Source organism: Misgurnus anguillicaudatus, chromosome 12 (genome assembly GCF_027580225.2).
Source record: "Misgurnus anguillicaudatus chromosome 12, ASM2758022v2, whole genome shotgun sequence".
NCBI lineage: Eukaryota > Metazoa > Chordata > Actinopteri > Cypriniformes > Cobitidae > Misgurnus > Misgurnus anguillicaudatus.
The window spans coordinates 2,857,156-2,875,031 of NC_073348.2; the positions used below are offsets into that span (position 1 = coordinate 2,857,156).

The following is a 17,876-nucleotide window of genomic DNA, read 5'->3' on the forward strand; positions in this document are numbered from 1 at the left end:
TAAGTAATATGATATTACATGAGCGGCAAATATTTTTTTCACAAATTGCATTTTTTTTTACAGTCAACTTCGTCTGGTAGCATACAGAGTTGTGCTTGAATGGATGCTGAAGGGGGAAAACTTGGAAAAGGAAACCGCAAGGTTCTTCCCTCCTGTGTTGTTCTTGCCATAAGGGAAAAATACCCATCCCAGTCTGGATCCTATGTGGGTTTCAGAGAAGCAGATGATGCCTTTGCCGTGATGTAGTGTACAAGTCTGCTACCTACTACATCATCATATATATATATATATATATATATATATATATATATATATATATATATGTATATATATATATATATATATATATGTATATATATATATATATATATATATATATATATATATATATATATATATATACACACACAAACAGACTCACATTTTATATACTGTATATGTTTTATATACCTTTTTTTAAATGTTTAATTCAACAAATACATTGATTCAAACACTTTTACTTTACTGATAAAGATTTGTTTATTTATTTATTTATTTATTTTTTAATAAAAATTGTAAAAATTTTGAGTATTGTGTTTCAAGTTCTTAAATAAATAATTACACAAACTTAGTAAAGTAACATTATAATTTTTTTTATTTCTAAACAGTGTTGCTATTGTCACATCAATGCTTTTACTTCAAGGCAACAGTTCTCTAACATGACATAAAAACAAGAAAACAATGAAATGTTAGATAAAAATAACGTAAAACTAAAAAAGAAAATGAGCAGTGACCAATAATACTTTCATCAAAGTGTCAGTAAGGCATAAGAGTCTATATAAAGCATTGTGCATATGCTTTACGTATAAAATCTTGACTCGTGCATTGAAATAGCAGCGTCTTTGGCAAGTTTTGGCACAATATTGTTCCCAGTAAGGCACAAGAGTCTATGTAAATATTGTGCAGATGCTTTACTTAGAAAACCTGGACTGGTGCATTGAAATAGCAGCCTCGATGGCAAGTTTTGGCACAATATTGTCCCCAGTAAGGCACAAGAGTCTATGTAAATATTGTGCAGATGCTTTACTTAGAAAACCTGGACTGGTGCATTGAAAAAGCAGCCTCTTTGTCAGGTTTTGGCTTTGTTGCAATATTTGCAGGTAATGTGGGAATAGTACGATCAGATGACTCGTCTGGAACTGCAGTGTTTGGGTTTCTTCGGTACTCCAGAACCGTATTAACCAGTTCATCTCGAAATGTTTGTGTGGTTGGGTTAAACAGTTTCTTTGCGACCCACTGCTTGGAGTGCTTGGGAAAAACAACATTGTAGCGCTGTACTCCTAGAATGAAACAAGACATACATGTTACTGTGCAACTTATGATTAGCATAATCATATTAAACTAATGATCCATTCAAATCAGCACTTTGATCACATTTTATAATTTTGAATTCATTATTATTTTAAACTTTTGTGGTGGTAATATTCTGCACTTACCAGAGGCAGTTGTGGCCTGTTGACGATTTACATTTTCCTTATGATCCTTAATTGCAAGCTGTGTGCGAGCAAACATGGAAGAATAATGAAAGTGTAGGTTCTTTGGACAGTACTTGAGTAGCATGGAGTGGAATACTTCAAGCTTGCCTGTAAAGTATGTAAACATAATAAGCATTATGTTCTAAAATAATCTCTTTGAACATATATACACATTGTATTGTTGGTGTAACATACCTGTATGCTTAAACAGGGACATTTGCTGCAGGTCCTTCAGAATACCTTTGTCCAGAACTATTTTCTCCAGTGTATGGTATGCACAAGACTCTTTAATAATCCACCTCTTCCGTCTCTGTTGGTCAGGATTGAGGTCAGGATGGAGACATCTCTTTTGTATTCCATCCTCGGTCCAGCGATGTTCCCCAGAGATGTGATGAAGTATTGACTTCCATTTCCAGATTAAGTCCTACATAACATTAGAGTTAAACATGTCATTATGTAATTTTAATGTAATATACTTGAATATCATATTTGTAATACTATATGGTGTACAATTTAAAACTTACTTCAGGGTCACCTCCACAACTAGAGCAGCAATACCACAAATGGTTGCAGATGCACTTGATCCAGGGCTGGAGATCTCTGTTGTCCTTGTATCTTGACAAGGATAATAATTTCTTTAGCAACCCTGCGAAAACATTATTAGTACTGTTATCACACTAAATACAATTAAATGTATATAAAAAATATTTTTTTTTTAATTACTCAAAGTAATCCTTGAGTAAACATTCACATTCATTTAAATTGTGAAAATTAAAAACAGTGTTGTTCATTTGCAGAATAAAATTTTAACTGATGTTTTCTTACCCTTCACCACGTGCCATATATCAAATTCATGGTGAATAAATGGATATTCCACCCGCATTATCTTTCTTATGGATGGAGATCTGTCAGTGGTCAACACATCTACTTGGATGCCTTTCTCCAAAATATGATTTAGGCCTCTTTTAAACCCAATGGGCTCCATGGCCGTTGAGCTAGATGCTTCTGTTACCTAAAAAATATAAAATACAAAAAAATGTCCTTTATATTATTTAAAAACATGTTTTACCTCTCTTGATACTGTTTTCTCTTTGGGTATAATAAGTATAATGTACTTTAAGATTGTACATTAATTTAGAAATATAGTACCATTTGTGGTGTTTAAATGATTAAAATGTTGCATAATAGTACACTATCTATCAACATGCACACTCACCTGCACCAACTCAAAGTGTGCGATTTTATCCGTCGTGTCATCCATAAGACTGTATGTGTTGTATTTTGCAGAAAACCCAGGGCTGTAACAGTTACGACATAAGATGAAACTGTAAACTTTTAGTTAATCAGTAGTTTCTTATTATTGTAAGTAAGGTGTTTCAATTACCTGTCTGATCTCCCATCCCCTGATAAATGCACCTCAGTGTGTAATGCATTTTCAACTAGTAACTCATTCAAAATCGTATCTTGTTTTTGTATGTAAGTGGCATTAACTGCTGGAATGAGGTATGACGACTGCATTGAATATAAAGCGGTTTTCTTTGGCACCTGTAAGTTCAGCAGTGCAGCCCAATCAGCAAGGCTGGCATAAGTTGCACCACTAAATAGTACACTTGCAGAAACCAGAAGATTATTTAGGGGCATTCCCCGAACATCTTCGCATGAACTCCAATGGCCCTGATGCTTGTTCTCACATTCCCACAGCACTTCGATAAGGCTCCCCGAGGCTTTTTTCTTGGTGTCAGTAATTAGTGCTCCACAATCTTGACATCTTCTGAACATCTTCATCAAGTTTGATTCGTTTACAATCCATTTTCTTTCCTTCCACTTCTCATTTTCTCTTTCTTCCTCTGTGGTTGTAGTTGATGTTGATGATGTAGAGCTGGCAGGAACAAAACTTGAGTCCTTGTCTGATGGACAATCTATTGAAAGCATGCTGATATCTAAATCACAGTCTTCAGATTGTGGTTCAGTCTGTGATGTCTGATCCTACATGACATATAAAAAATGTAATCATGTAATCATGTTTAATTATAAAACTATATATTGTGTTAATTCACGCATTATTATATTCCACACAATGATACATTTTTCGGGTAATTTAAAGATAATTTTTAGATATGTACGCATCACAACTATCATAGGTTGTAATAAAATTGAACGATAAAATCCTTTTTGTCAGTACTTACCAATTGATATGAACTTATGGGGGGTAAGGCAATATATGTCCCAGATGTAGATGGACCTGTCCTCCTGTAAAAGGATTCTGGACTTCTAAGCGTGAACTTGAGTCCAGCTTTGCTGCTGTGTTTAACTTGAGTTGACTGTGGAACACCCTCTAGTGATGACACATCCAGGACAACTTTTTCCTGATCCTTTTCTGTTGTGAAAAACAAACTTGGCTGAGCCTGCACAGCAGAATCCCTTTGTGTTTCCTAAAACAATTCATAAAATAAATAGAGGTTAAAGTAGAAGTAATTTAACTAAAAGTAGTTATGTAAACAACAGTTAAACAACATAATCCAAACAACACGACAACCGAGCTACACATTGCATGATGAAACACATAGGAGTACTTACTGGCTGACAGATACGTATTGGAGGAAAGGCAATGTATGTCCCAGATGTTGATGGACCTGTCCTACTTGGAATTGATTCAGGACTTTTAAGCATTACTTCGAGTCCGGACACAATTCCTTCATTATCTTCTTTGCTGCTATGTTTGACTGGAGTTGAGAGTGTAAAATCTTCAACAAAAGTTGATACACCAAGGACATCTGTTTCCTGATCTTTTTGTGTAGTGTAACAGAGACTTGATTGAGTAGCAACAACAGGATCCCCTTGAGATTCCTACAACAATAGATCACACATGATTATAAATAAAAATCGAAATATTTATATTACAAAAAATTGTGTCAATGACATTTTAACGTCTTGTCTTATGGAAAAACTTTAAATAAATGAGATAATAAAATGTGTAAAATCAATATTTAATGTTTCTTAACTGTAATGTACTGATTTTTGTCGTTGTTATCGTGGAATAATACCCTACAGTGTGATACAAGACTATCTGGACTTATATTACAACCTGCTTCATATACATTATCCCATACATGTAGCATAACGATCAATACACAATACAATATACCCTACAAGAGTACTCAATACATACCGGATTTTGCGGGAGAAGTAACACAGGGACGGGCACGGCTGACGATTTCAGAAGTCGTTTTTTATTTCCAATCTTCTACTCGTAGTCTTCTGGGCTGAAATGTTCACTGCACATCCTATATCGCAGGAGTTTTTCTTTTGGTGTATTTATATCCCAACCAATAGCGAGCAGCCATAACTGCAATCGCTCCGAATCATGTACTGGGAATCTATGAAATGTTACTGCCGCATCTTCCTTTGACGACCGGGCGCGTAACCTTACAGTTTTAAATAAGTTTAGGAATCCAGGGTAGATGCAGGCTCGAACCATTTTAAGCCTATTACAACGCTTCAATACAACTAAATCAACGAACTCTTCGCGGAAATCCTGAATGGAGTTTTGTTTACCTCTGCTCTCTGGCTGCGCTGTCGCGGACGTTCTACGTCACCACGTTTCGTACGCTGCGTCATACGTCATTCGCCGGCATCCATCTCCTGTGAACGCGCGTGTACCGTTACCGGAAGCCAGTTATTTTAAATTATAAAATTTTAAATATGTGTATTTTTACGACAAAACCGCACGGATTACCTGCAGAAGGCCTTCGTTTATCACTCCGGAGCCGGATGGATGAATTTTGTAAAGGATTCATGCACTTTATTTGGACTTGACGGGTGTGGACCCCATAGCCTCACATTATATCCACTGAAAGATCTAAAACATTTTCTAAAATAACTTAAAATGTGTTCGTCTGAAGAATGATTGCCATATGCATCTCGAACGACTTGAGGGTGAGTAAATCATGGGTTTAATATCATTTTTGCCCGAACTATCCCTTTAAACGAGGTGCCACTGTGAAGAGATTGGAGGCACGGGACAGCTTGGATAGGGTGCCTGACAGGCCACTGGCTTCTTTCAAACCATCTTTTATGACCAGCTGCAGTGAATGTGTGAAGCACGACAGTCTCTGCATCTTACAGTTTTCATCCAAAGTAGCATTGACTGCCTCTTGGTCTTCTGGTGTCAGATCTTGCCAGATTTCATCCTCCTGCTCTGGCTCTGCAGCCTCATCTTCCTCTGGCAGAAATCTGGCCTTGAATGCTTTCCTCATATTGGATGCATTATCAGTGATGACAAAGTTGATCTTATTTTTTATTAGATATTCTTCAGCACAGCATTCAAATATCATTGCAATCTTTTCTCCGGTGTGTTTGCCATGGACTCTTTTGCAGGTAAGAAGATATGACTGAGGGCTGGGTACATGGTTTACCTCGGTCACTGTGTGCGCTGTCACTCCAAGGAATGAACGCATCTTGCGATCACTCCAAATATCTGTAGTAACAGCAACACTCGATGCTTCAGCCAGCTGGCACTTTATCTGTTCCTTTTGAACTTTTACCATTCCTGGAATGGTCACAGACGAGATAGTGGATCGTGCTATAGGCCTATACCGAGAGTCCAGGACATGAAGGAAGTGCCTGAAGTCCTCATTGTCGACAATGGAGAGAGGCAAGCAACAGCTAATGATAAGATCGTTCACAAGGGCATCACTTATAGCCTTTTGACGTGGATGCTTGGAGTCATAGATCCCTTGTGGTCCAGTATGGAAAGATTATGTAATAGCACTCTGACCTGAAGCAGCTGGTGTCGAATGTGATGCAACGGAGTCACAGTATTGTTGGTACCTAGTGGAAGAAATTATATACAATTAAGCCAAATCAAGCAACATTTTCAGGCACTCTTTCTTAGAGCTAGAAATGTATATGATATCACTAGAATTGTCTTTAACCTTAGTTAAAATCATTGTTAACTAGTGTGGGATTTGATTTTGTTTTACTTTGTTTTTATACAATAATGTTATGTTTTATTTCATGTGTGATTTATATTTGCTGTGCTGAATACAAGAAAGTTGTCTGTGTGTGTGGAAAGTTACTAAAGAGGGAGTAGCTGATGTGTGTATAAAAGCTGAGAGGCTGTGGTTTCAGTGGGGGGTAGGAAACCAGCAGATGTTGATAGGAAGAGGCCCTGAGGGAAAACACACAGATAACATTTATGCATTTACTAACAACCATTTACTTTGAGATTATTACATTTGGAAGTGTTTAGATTAATGAGTTTAACTGTTTTTATGAAATATGATATGACCAAATAAGAAATGAATGTGCCAGAGCACCAGATGTTTTGCATATGTGTGTGTGGTATGCAACCCCCACAGGCTACAGCGGTATGTGGTGATGGAGTCAAATGAACGAGAACAGCCCGTTGGGGGAGGAGAATTTTGAAGAAAGAGCGACGACACATACCCTATAAATACTTATGTTATTTCCTTAAGCTGGTTGTTCGTCGCTGCCTGCTGTTAGGACTTGAGACGACCCAGCATGCTGTAAACTTTATCATATCTGATCAATAAATATTCAATTTAGATATTTGTGTCTTTCTCAAATTATGAATATGCTTTGGACGCCTTAAAGTCCAACACTAGCTGTGGCACGATTATATTTATTTAATAGTTTAAATATTTTTTTATATATTTCTAATATATAAGTAACATTAACTCTTTCCCCGCCATTGACGAGATATCTCGTCAATTAAGAGAAAACGCTTCCCCGCCAATGACGAGATTTTCCGTCTTTCCGCAACACCGCTATTATCCACCAGGTGGCGCCCTTCCGCAACTTTTTAAACCCGGAAGTATTGCCGTATGGCAAGCTGCTGCATGTCTGTGTCTGTTTTAAAGATCGCTCTGAATGGGATCTCTATGAAAAGTCCGTCATAAACATGGAATTATCTCTGCTTTTTGCTCAAAATGTGGTGTTTTTGCAGAAACCTACCCATATTCAAAAGCTGATTACAAAATAACTTCTCAAGGTAGGATGAAACTTTTTTTTTTTTTGAAAGCAGAGGGTCTGTTCTTTCATTTGGTATATTGTATGTTTATATATCTGAAGAAGAACATTTTCTGGAAGGCATTAAACTTTGGTGAAAATCATGAAAAACGCTGGTGCTGGCTGGCAACTTTTTTTAAACAGCAAAACAAGAACAAATCCTAAAATCAGGTACTCACTGAGATTTTGTTTAATACACACCATTTATCATTTTTTAGCCCCTAAAGATTATTAGCCAGGAACACAAGCTTGTCCACAGTCTCTGGCTTAAACAGAGACCCGTGGCATGTAACAATCTTGCCACCAAAGCTAAATGCCCTTTCCGAAGGAGCACTTGTGGCCGGGATACAGAGATATTTCTGGGCCAATCTAGCCACCCTTGGAAAATTAGCTTAGTGCAGCGGCCACCAGTCCAGAGGTTCAGTCTCTCCATCAACCTGCATTGTCTGCAGGTAACTTTTTAGCTCCACTTCGATGGCCTTACTGTCAGCAAGAGCAGCAGTGCCATCGGAGGAGGCCTTTTTAAAAAAGCTTCCCAGGCTCCGTTTTACCTTCTTTGATTGCCTCTCAACAGCTACTTCAGCAGCTTCAGCGCCATCAGCTGCAGCTTCTGTGCTTGTGTGTGGCAGTGGTTTTCTGACCGTTGCAGCTTGCACCTCCAACAGTGACAGAATTTCCGCTACTGCTCTGGTCTTAATGAACTCCTGGCGGTCATCAGCTATATATGCATCTTTAACACTCTGGGGTCGGCTGCGGTGCGGGCGCCGCCAACTCTTTATTTTTCAATCACTCCGTAAAGAGACTTAGATAACTCTGCTGATTTTGGACATACAGATATGATTTATACATCATTAAAAACGTTAAAGTGTCTATTTTTTTTCTGTCCACTCCCAATAAAAACAGAATGTTGTGCTTTTCGCAAAATTAAGAAAATAAACATGATGCGCGTTTTGTTCTCTCTCCCTCAGTGAAGTCATTTCAGAAATGCGTCAGAAAATAAACTGTAACTTCACGAATACATGTCATATAAACAAAAGATAAATGTCTACATAATGCTTGGAATGTCAGCTTTTAAATGATGTAAGTGAAATCGAAAACATATATTGTCATTCGGTGTAAACTGTATGAGAAGTAGGGATGGGCGGATCGATCCTAAAGTATCGATATTTCCGATCCTGCCTTTGTATCAAAAGGATCGATTCTCAAGTATAAGTATCGATTCTATTTGTTTTTTTGTTTTTTAACAAGTGATTTGAGAATTTTTAGTAATATTTGGACGCTGTTTTGTATATAAATAGACTTAAATCGTAATGTCAGTGGGAACTATCTTCTTCCTCTGTGTTACTGCGTTTGCTCATTCAGTCTTATCTCCTTCCACTGTAACACGCGTTCGTTCGTTCGCTCATTCAGTCCCATATCTCCTTTTGCTGTATACAGCGTGCGTTCATTCGCTCAGTCACTACCAGCACACTCAGTCGGCGCAGGCAGGTTTAAAAAAGGGGTTTAAGTGCATTGTTGCATTCAGTTAATAATGATGAAGCCTCGTGTGACATTTGTTAACACAAATACGCCACTGTGGTAATACCACAAATATGACAAAGCATCTAAAAGCAAAATAACTGTTACAGAGCACGAAGCAATGCAGCCTCACTCATCCCTGGTTTGATTTTTCAGTGCATTTTAGTAACTTTTATCAGGGTCTTGTTTTATTTTTAAAAGCAGTAGACTTTATCAGTCAATGAAAAAACAGGCTCAAGAGGAAAATGTTAATTTCAACATTCACTTGTTTTATCTTAAAAACGTATAAAGGGAAGAAATGTGGTAATAGTGTGCAGTGCAAAAAGGTGTCATGTCTATTATTATGTTGGCTTGAAAAAGCTAACATACTGTTCTTCATCTTAATCTTATTATTATTATTAGTGGTGCTTGCATTTATGCAAGGCATCACTATTATTATTCCCCATACTTATTAGTGGTGCTTGCATTTATGCAAGGCATCACTATTGCTATAGACCCCTTCAAGGTTTGTAAACATTGAATGACTATCGGGTGCGCGCGCAGCACGGGGTCGAACTGTTCAGACCATTTAGGCTTTATAATTGAATCTAACAGTGCTGAAAAATGATGACTTACCTCAAATGAAGTGAGCACTACAAACACAAGCCTCTTTGATCTTTGCATTGTCCCAGTCTGCACGTTAATTGCTTGCAGCCGCAGATGTTGTATTTTTTGTTTTTGAGATTCTGCATGACTCGCAAAAACTTAACGGAAGACCTGGTGCGATTTTCACAGCCCACGACGTAAGTAGGCATTTTTGACGATACCGAATAATACGCAACTGAATCTGCTGTAATGACTTTTCTGACCCCGACATGCGCAGTGGGAACAGCCTGTGACGTGAACCGTGAAGGGGTCTATTGCTCATACTTATTATTTATATCTTTATTTATTTATTGTTATATCTGGACACTTTTTCGGCGCGTAACTCGTCCCACACGGTTTGTCGTAGACCAATGAAACAGGGCTCAAAATGACCGGCTTATTGAGGACACGTCTGCTATGACTTTTATAAGGGATCGGGTGCAGGATTTCCGAAAGGGGGGTGAAAAACCACCCGAAAAATCACATTGACTTAACATTGGGCCCAACTTTGACGAGTCATAGCTCCGCTCAAGGATTTTGTAGAAACTTGTGGGTTATAACATTTGAAGAGGGTGGTAGGCTCTGTAAGAACATACATCACAATGGGGTGTAAGTTGTACCCCTGGGGTGTAAGAGGCACCCGAAATTTCCCATTGACATATAATGGGGCAGGAAACACGCCCATATAAGGGATTAAAAAAATTTCCAGATGAGATATCTTTGGTTTACAGTGTTGTAGAGATAAGTGGGAGGGCTCATTTTACTCGGGCATCCAATCAGTCTCTCAGGATCATCTCAGAGCTATTAAGCCACGCCCCTAGCAACCACTTTTGAGCACCCTAGCAACATCTTCCATAGACTGCCATTATAAAATGCCCAGATGGATATCTTTGCACCACAGTGTCATAGAGACATGGGGGTGGACTCATTTTACTCAGGCATCCAATCAGTCTCTCAGGATCCTTACATAGGTATTAAGCCACGCCCCTAGCAACCACTTTTGAGCACCCTAGCAACATAAAATTCAAACGGTTATATCTCGGCATCAGAACATCGTAGAGACACGGGGGTTGGACCATTTGACTCGTGACTCAGAGTGTAATCATTATGGGATGCCAATTTTTTCCCTAGCAACCAAATACAGTACCCTAGCAACCGAATAAACAAAGCCTTATATCTCCGCATCAGAACATCGTAGAGACATGGGGGTTGGACCGTTTGACTCGTGACCCGAAGTGTAATTACTATTGGATGTCAAATTTTTCCCTAGCAACCAAATACAGTACCCTAGCAACCAAATAAACAAAGCCTTATATCTCCCCATCAGAACATTGTAGAGACATGGGGGTTTGACTGTTTGACTTGTGACTCGAAGTGTAATCACTAGTGGATGTCAAATATTTCCCTAGCAACCAAATACAGTACCCTAGCAACCGAATAAACAAAGCCTTATATCTCCGCATCAGAACATCGTAGAGACACGGGGGTTGGACCGTTTGACTCGTGACTCAGAGTGTAATCACTATGGGATGCTTTTTTTCCCTAGCAACCAAATACAGTACCCTAGCAACAGATTAAACAAAGCCTTATATCTCTGCATCAGAACATCGTAGAGACACAGGGGTTGGACTGTTTAATTTGTGACTCTGAGTGTAATCACTAGTGGATGTCAATTTTCTCCCTAGCAACCAAATACAGTACCCTAGCAACAGAATAAACAAAGCCTTATATCTCCACATCAGAACATCGTAGAGACATGGGGGTTGGACTGTTTTACTCATGACTCAACATGTAATCAGTGGTGGATGCCAATTTTCTCCCTAGCAACCAAGTACAGTACCCTAGCAACAGAGTAAACAAAGCCTCATATTTTCACATCAAAAAATCCTAGAGACAAGGGGGTTGGACCGTTTTACTCATGACTCACCGGGTTATCACTAGTGGATGCCATTTTTTCACTTGTAACCAAATACAGTACCATAGCAACGAAATAAACAAAGCCTTATATCTCCGCATCAGTACATCGTAGAGACACAGGGGTTAGACCATTTGACTCAGGACTCAGAGTGTAATCACTAGTGGATGCCAATTCTTTCCCTAGCAACCAAATACAGCACCCTAGCATCTGAATAAACAAAGCCTTATATCTTCGCATCAGAACATCGTACAGACAAAGGGGTTATACCGCTTTACTCGTGATATTGAGTGTAATCCCAAGTGAATGCCTATTTTTTCCCTAAGAACCAAATACAGTATCCTAGCAATGGAATAAACAAAGCCTAATATCTCTGCATCAGAATATCGTAAAGACATTTTGGTTGAACTGTTTTACTTTTGGCTTATTTTTTACCTAACAACCAAATACAATAGGCCTACCCTAGCAACCGAATAAACAAATTCTTATATATCTGCACCAGAACACCAGAGAAACACAGCTAGTTGGACCATTTTACTTATGGCTTGGAGTATAATCACTGGTGGATGAAATTTATTTCCTAGCAACCAAATACAGTTCCTGTGCAAGGAAGTAAAAGTGTAGTAACCAGGGTTTAAATTGGTCCGGGGCCGTCCGAGGCTAAGCTCCGGCACATATGCTGAAGGTCGTGCTCTGCTCTTGCCAGTGTACCCGCTGCGCTTGTGCGTGTGTACTCGCTGCTCTGTTGCGTGTGCACTGACGCGAAGGGAATAATGCGTTTTCATTCATTATGGGGCATACTCACCAACGCAAGTTCAACGATTTGCGCGAGCAGATTACATACAAAGTCAATGCAAAGACGCAACCAGGCGTGTCCTCGCACAGGGCGATGAAAATGACACGAATTGGTCGCCGCAATTGCCGCGAAAACATGCGCTTTTCCCTTTAAATGCGTCTTCGCACAAGTTATGCAACTCAGAACTTCAAGAACACGCTCTCACGCAGGATCATTTGACGAGAGAGAGAGAGAGAGAGAGAGACAGAGAGAGAGAGGTAAGAATGGTGCCCATGTCGAGAAAACTTCATAGAAGAATAGAAACGTGTAAAGGATTAAAGTATGTATGTCACTCATCTAATTACAGTATGTTAAGGATAACACTGGATATAACTATTGTATAGTTTGTAAGGAATAATTGACGATGGGCCATTGAATTATAAGAAAATAATGCACACCAAGGTGGTAAACCGGAGTAAATTATTCCGCTTATACCACGGTTACCACAAACATTGCTTTGGTGCCTATTTTTAAGACATTTGAAAAGTTAGGTGTGCGGTTTACAGAAACATAATCAACACCCATAGAACATTTCTCAGCCAATCAGAATAAAGCATTCAACAGACCCGTGGTATAAAATAAAATAATGTATTTTGATTACACAAATCAAACCTAACTATAGGATTGTTTTAGCTGCTGACCAGCATAGGGAATCTCTTTGGCTAATTTATAAAACATGTTGCTGATACAGTAAAGTGTGTTGTACCTTTTCTTCTTAATTTAGTCTTTTTGGGTATCTTATGCCTAGAATTATTTAAGGATGTTGATTCTTTTAACTTCCTTTAAAGTTTGATCAATTGTGCATAATGACATGTGCAACAAATGGATATAGGGTGTCAAACTCATAGATTTGCATCATTTAAAATTCAGAAGCTCTTTTTAAAATATTTTGGTTCAACCTCTGGCACAGATTTAAAGCTGAAACTTATCAAATCCTATCAGAGGTCTAGAATGTCATTGAAACACACCAGTGGCTTTGCTATCATCAGTATTAAACATGTTACCCCTTGAAGTACCCCTCCCCGCAGAGCCCCCCCACATAACAAATCCCAATTTAACCCCTGTTAGTAACCATGTTTTTTGTGTGTTGATTACTATTAGCCAAGCCATGGTTTTACTACAGTAACCATATTTTAATTATTTTCTGGTAACTACAGTAACCATTTTTGTTTGTTTGTTTTAAATGTAATAAAACCATGGTTAATTTCCATAATGGTCAATAATTGTTTTGAAGTCATTTTTTTATTTTTTAAAAGACAGTGTTATTTAAATACAATATGTGATGCTGTGGTATTTTTATTATTATAATTAGCTCCAGTTCATGTTCTCTGAACAATAAACACTGTTCAACACGTGATTTTTTGTATGATCATTTGCATTCAGGCATATCACCATATAAAGGTTAGGGGAACGTTATCAGAATGTTAAGGGAACGTTCCTTTTAACGTTTGCATGAGGGATGTGCCCTAAACCTGGAGGAATTAAGTACATATTTATTTTTGTTTCTTTTTAAATTGAATGCCACTACAATATAGTGCAAGTGATTAAATAAATGTGCAATACTTACTCTAAATTAAAAAATAATAGTGCTCATAATAGTGACAGATATTCTGGGTGCTGATTGGCTGTCTGGAAATAGTTGCCAACTGGTTGCTGAGGGAAAGTTATTCTCCTCCGGAGGTAAGTAACAAGCGGTTGTTTTCCAGAGATGCTCTTTTATAAGTCCTTATCATGTCTAATGTAGCTCTTTATCTTAGTTAATATCATTTTCCCCTGTCACTTAAGGCGATATTATCTGTATTATAATTTGGCGTTTAGTTTTGTTGATGAATTTAAAGCCTTATGTGTAATGATCATGTGTGATAGGCATCTAACGCTACTGCTAGCCACCAACGTTTTGGTAAAATCTGTGTTTGATTAATATTAGGTCAATAGTTTTAGACATTGTTTCGCTTATGGTTTATTTCGTAAGCTTATAAGATATGTTACATCGAACATGTATTGATTTTGGCGGCCATTTGAGGCATCCACGATACTTATGTGGTTATACTAAATCGTGTGCGAGTTAAATTAATAATTAAGGTTTATTCGCCGTTTTTTGGATTATACGTTACACTTAGACTAAAGTGAAATGTGAAAATTAGCTCAGATTGTGACGTGGAATTGTATTTAGGTAGCTTGTAGGTTCACGTTTCATCAATCCGTTTTAAACATTTTGCTCAGCGAAATGCTCAACAGGCACACAGAGACGGTGGGGCACGTGATGCATGTATTCTGAAGCGATTGTACGGTAATGCGTAATAAAAATAAATTGAGCTTGTTCTGTGGATCAACATCATTCTAGAATATATCGTTTGCCGGTTGTATAAACGCGTCACCGCTGTTGATGCGTTGGCATCGACCATGACGATGGCATCACACCGGGAGCTGAGTTGACTATCAGAATATAACGTTAAAGTTTGTATTCAAAGTCATGAGCAAACAAACTGTTGTTTAAAGAGTAACTAAACCCTAAACCAACTTTTTTTTAGTTAATGATCTATGAATTATGCTTTATTAGTGCTGCTCATTGATTTTAGTAAGTTACTTGACATTTGGATAAAGTGATTCAATACTACAATATATGGTGTAAAAACGTCGAAGTGCTGCCCTCTTCAGGTTGAACGGTGGCTATTGCAGATTAATTTTCCTATTGGATGTTGGGTCAAAAAAAACTCGTGACGTAAGCAGGTTCAAGCTCACCACGCCCTTGTTACGTTCTCACCACACACTTTGTACAAGCTTAGTTCGTCCCCTCTATCTCCGTTAGAATCTGCCCACTTATCTTGCATTTTTTAAATATTGCCAGTGGGTGGAGTCAGGCTCTGACCAGGGATTAAGTTACTCTTTTACTCTATCTGAACTATCTGTATCTTCTAGGTTCTGCTTTATTGTTGTCTGTTTTAAATAATAAACACCGTTAAGCATATTTATTGAACAATAACCCTACAGTTTTCTGAATAAATGATGTATTCTGTCGTCTTAGGAATTAGTCTGTTTCACTTTCAGTAGCAGCTGATTTGTGTAGTTATATTGCATGCATATATTGCATATATATTGCAATACATAATATATCCATAGGCCACAGAACAGATAATACTGTAAACTGGTTCAATGATGGGGAATCCTGATCACAACCTGTTTGACAAAAATAATAAATTAAACATGTTTATTCAGTGTTTCCTCTAGGATTTTTTCCAGCTGTGGCGGCAGGGGGCGCCCATGATGTTTAAAAATGTACATTATTTTTTTTAAATGCAGATTCTAGGCTACAGTAAACTAACATGTTTTTTTTTATAATATTCATGCTGTCATTTACTTTTCCTTATATTTTTATTTAAAAAAATACGTTTTATAGCTTCGTACGGAACTTTCATTGTAGTTTTAATGTACTGTTGCAAAGTCACGCACAATCCTGTTTTATAATCCGCACCGCAGTGATTGACAGAACATCCGACATCAGCAGCAATTTAGTCCACACGTTTGACATAAAGACCCCGTCCCGATCACACCGCAAATCGCGCAGTTAAATATAAACCTTTGAGGGTCTTCAGACAGAGCTTAAACACAAATAAGCACAGGACCATTTAAAAACTGCTATCTATCGGAATCGAGTCGAATTGGTCTTGGATGTTAGACCCGCAGTTAACTCTTGTTTATTGAGTCGTCGACCTGCATCTACAACGAAAATGACACGTTAATATTATTACACCCGTTACATCAAATATATGCGCGGGTGCCCGACCCTGCTGTCTGAAAACAGATGAAACCGTCTCACCGTCTGCCTCAAGTTTTAATTACCAATGTCCTTCTCTTCCCACTGGAATAATGTAAGTTTCCTTACAAACAGATTCGACTATTAATGTCTTGCATTTCCATATGAGTAGTATTCTGTATTTAGCCTTTTTTTTTTTTGACAAATATCTCGTCATTAAATGTGAAACTTTGTGAGTGTCGATCTGAAGAACGGAAGATTGACAGTTGAGCGGTCAGCAGCGCTCTGCGCTTATAGCCTATATTCTGAATAACTAATGGCCCGATAAGTTGATTATATAAGTACAGTGATTCCAAATGAATTTCCAAAAAACTCGTAATATGTTAAATCGAAAGTTTAATCATGTCTTTTCTCGCAGCCCTGCGCTGCGTCCGTGTATATGCGCCGGTGAACAGAATACGCGATGACCTTGAACCTTAAATTACCCTACATTTATTGTCATACAGATAAAAGTTAAACAACATTAGAAACTGTAAATGTTGTATTTTTATTTGTGTAAACTCACAATAAGGAGAAAACATCGTGCTTATTTAAAATCATTAAAACATGACGTGCTTTCTGCTGCTTTGGTTTTACAGCGCGTCACAAAAAAGAACAGAAACTTAAATACTTTTTAAATCGTTTTGTCAATCTGATAATTATTTAAGTGTAACATATTTTGTGTAGGCTTATTTATTTTATTATTATTTCTCAAAACAGAGACGTAGCCTAATCATCATTTGTTGATTTAAATCTATTTGTGCATGAAACTAAACACATGGGGAAATGTATATTTTAGGCGATTTAAGTTATTTATAAATGAGTGAACAACACGAATCCAGAAAGGAATTTATTTATTTTTAAAGACAGCCAGTCTGGCAGGGCTCTTTATTTTGCGAGCTGCCGCCGTGGGTTTTGTCTAGAAGGGATACAGCAAATGCTGAAAAGTTTAGGATTAGATTTGGAGGTATATTTTTATTAGGATGAAAACAGCGGCTCTGGCTAAATGAGATCCAAATACATCCTACAATCGTGTGAAATTTTGTGTTTAGAGTTGGGTTTTGGTGAAGGATTATGATAAAACAGTGCTCATACGGCAAGATTTCGTTTGCTGTATCCCTTCTATCCACAACCGCAGGCGTGGCGGGGATGTTTTAGGCGCGGCGGCCCGCCACGGTAGAATGTATATAGCGGAAACACTGTTATTTATAAGTAATATACAATTACAGGAATTAAGTGTAGTCACAGATCAAAATGCATGTTTGAATTGTGTGAACTATAAACACCTTGCAGTGACGTAACTTATCAGATTCAATGCCACAGTTTTGTCACAAGATGCAAAGAAGTAATGTCTAAACCCTGCCTGGGAAACTGGCCCATCATGTTTATCTGTAGTATTTTGTTTGCAGTGTAAAATTGTCTTTTTTTATTTTACTGTCTAGAATACAAATCTTTTTGTTATCCAAAAAAGTGTGTGGGTTTGTAAAATAAATTGCTGGAATATTAGTAATAAGAATGATAGTAATCTTTTCAGCAATTTTAGTGTTTAAATGATTTCTTATAGTGTGAGAAAAACACAGAGGTTTGAGCGAGGGGTCTAAATTTTACTTAGTGCCTCCAAGTTTAGAACCAGCCCTTTGCTTTCTT

General features: G+C 37.8%; 1 protein-coding gene across 1 annotated transcript; it reads right to left on the bottom strand.

The window, feature by feature from the left end:
- Nucleotides 1-552: 552 nt before the first annotated feature.
- Nucleotides 553-5,495, bottom strand: LOC129438728 (uncharacterized). Its single transcript, XM_055197605.2, has 10 exons — nt 4,684-5,495; nt 4,092-4,361; nt 3,701-3,946; nt 2,899-3,500; nt 2,731-2,812; nt 2,340-2,526; nt 2,039-2,160; nt 1,710-1,938; nt 1,476-1,622; nt 553-1,319 (listed from the first exon to the last, which is right to left on the bottom strand). Exons 2-10 carry the CDS (start codon nt 4,182-4,184, stop codon nt 1,063-1,065), a joined length of 1,965 nt encoding a protein of 654 aa, XP_055053580.2. The 5' UTR covers nt 4,185-4,361; nt 4,684-5,495; the 3' UTR covers nt 553-1,062.
- Nucleotides 5,496-17,876: the final 12,381 nt, after the last annotated feature.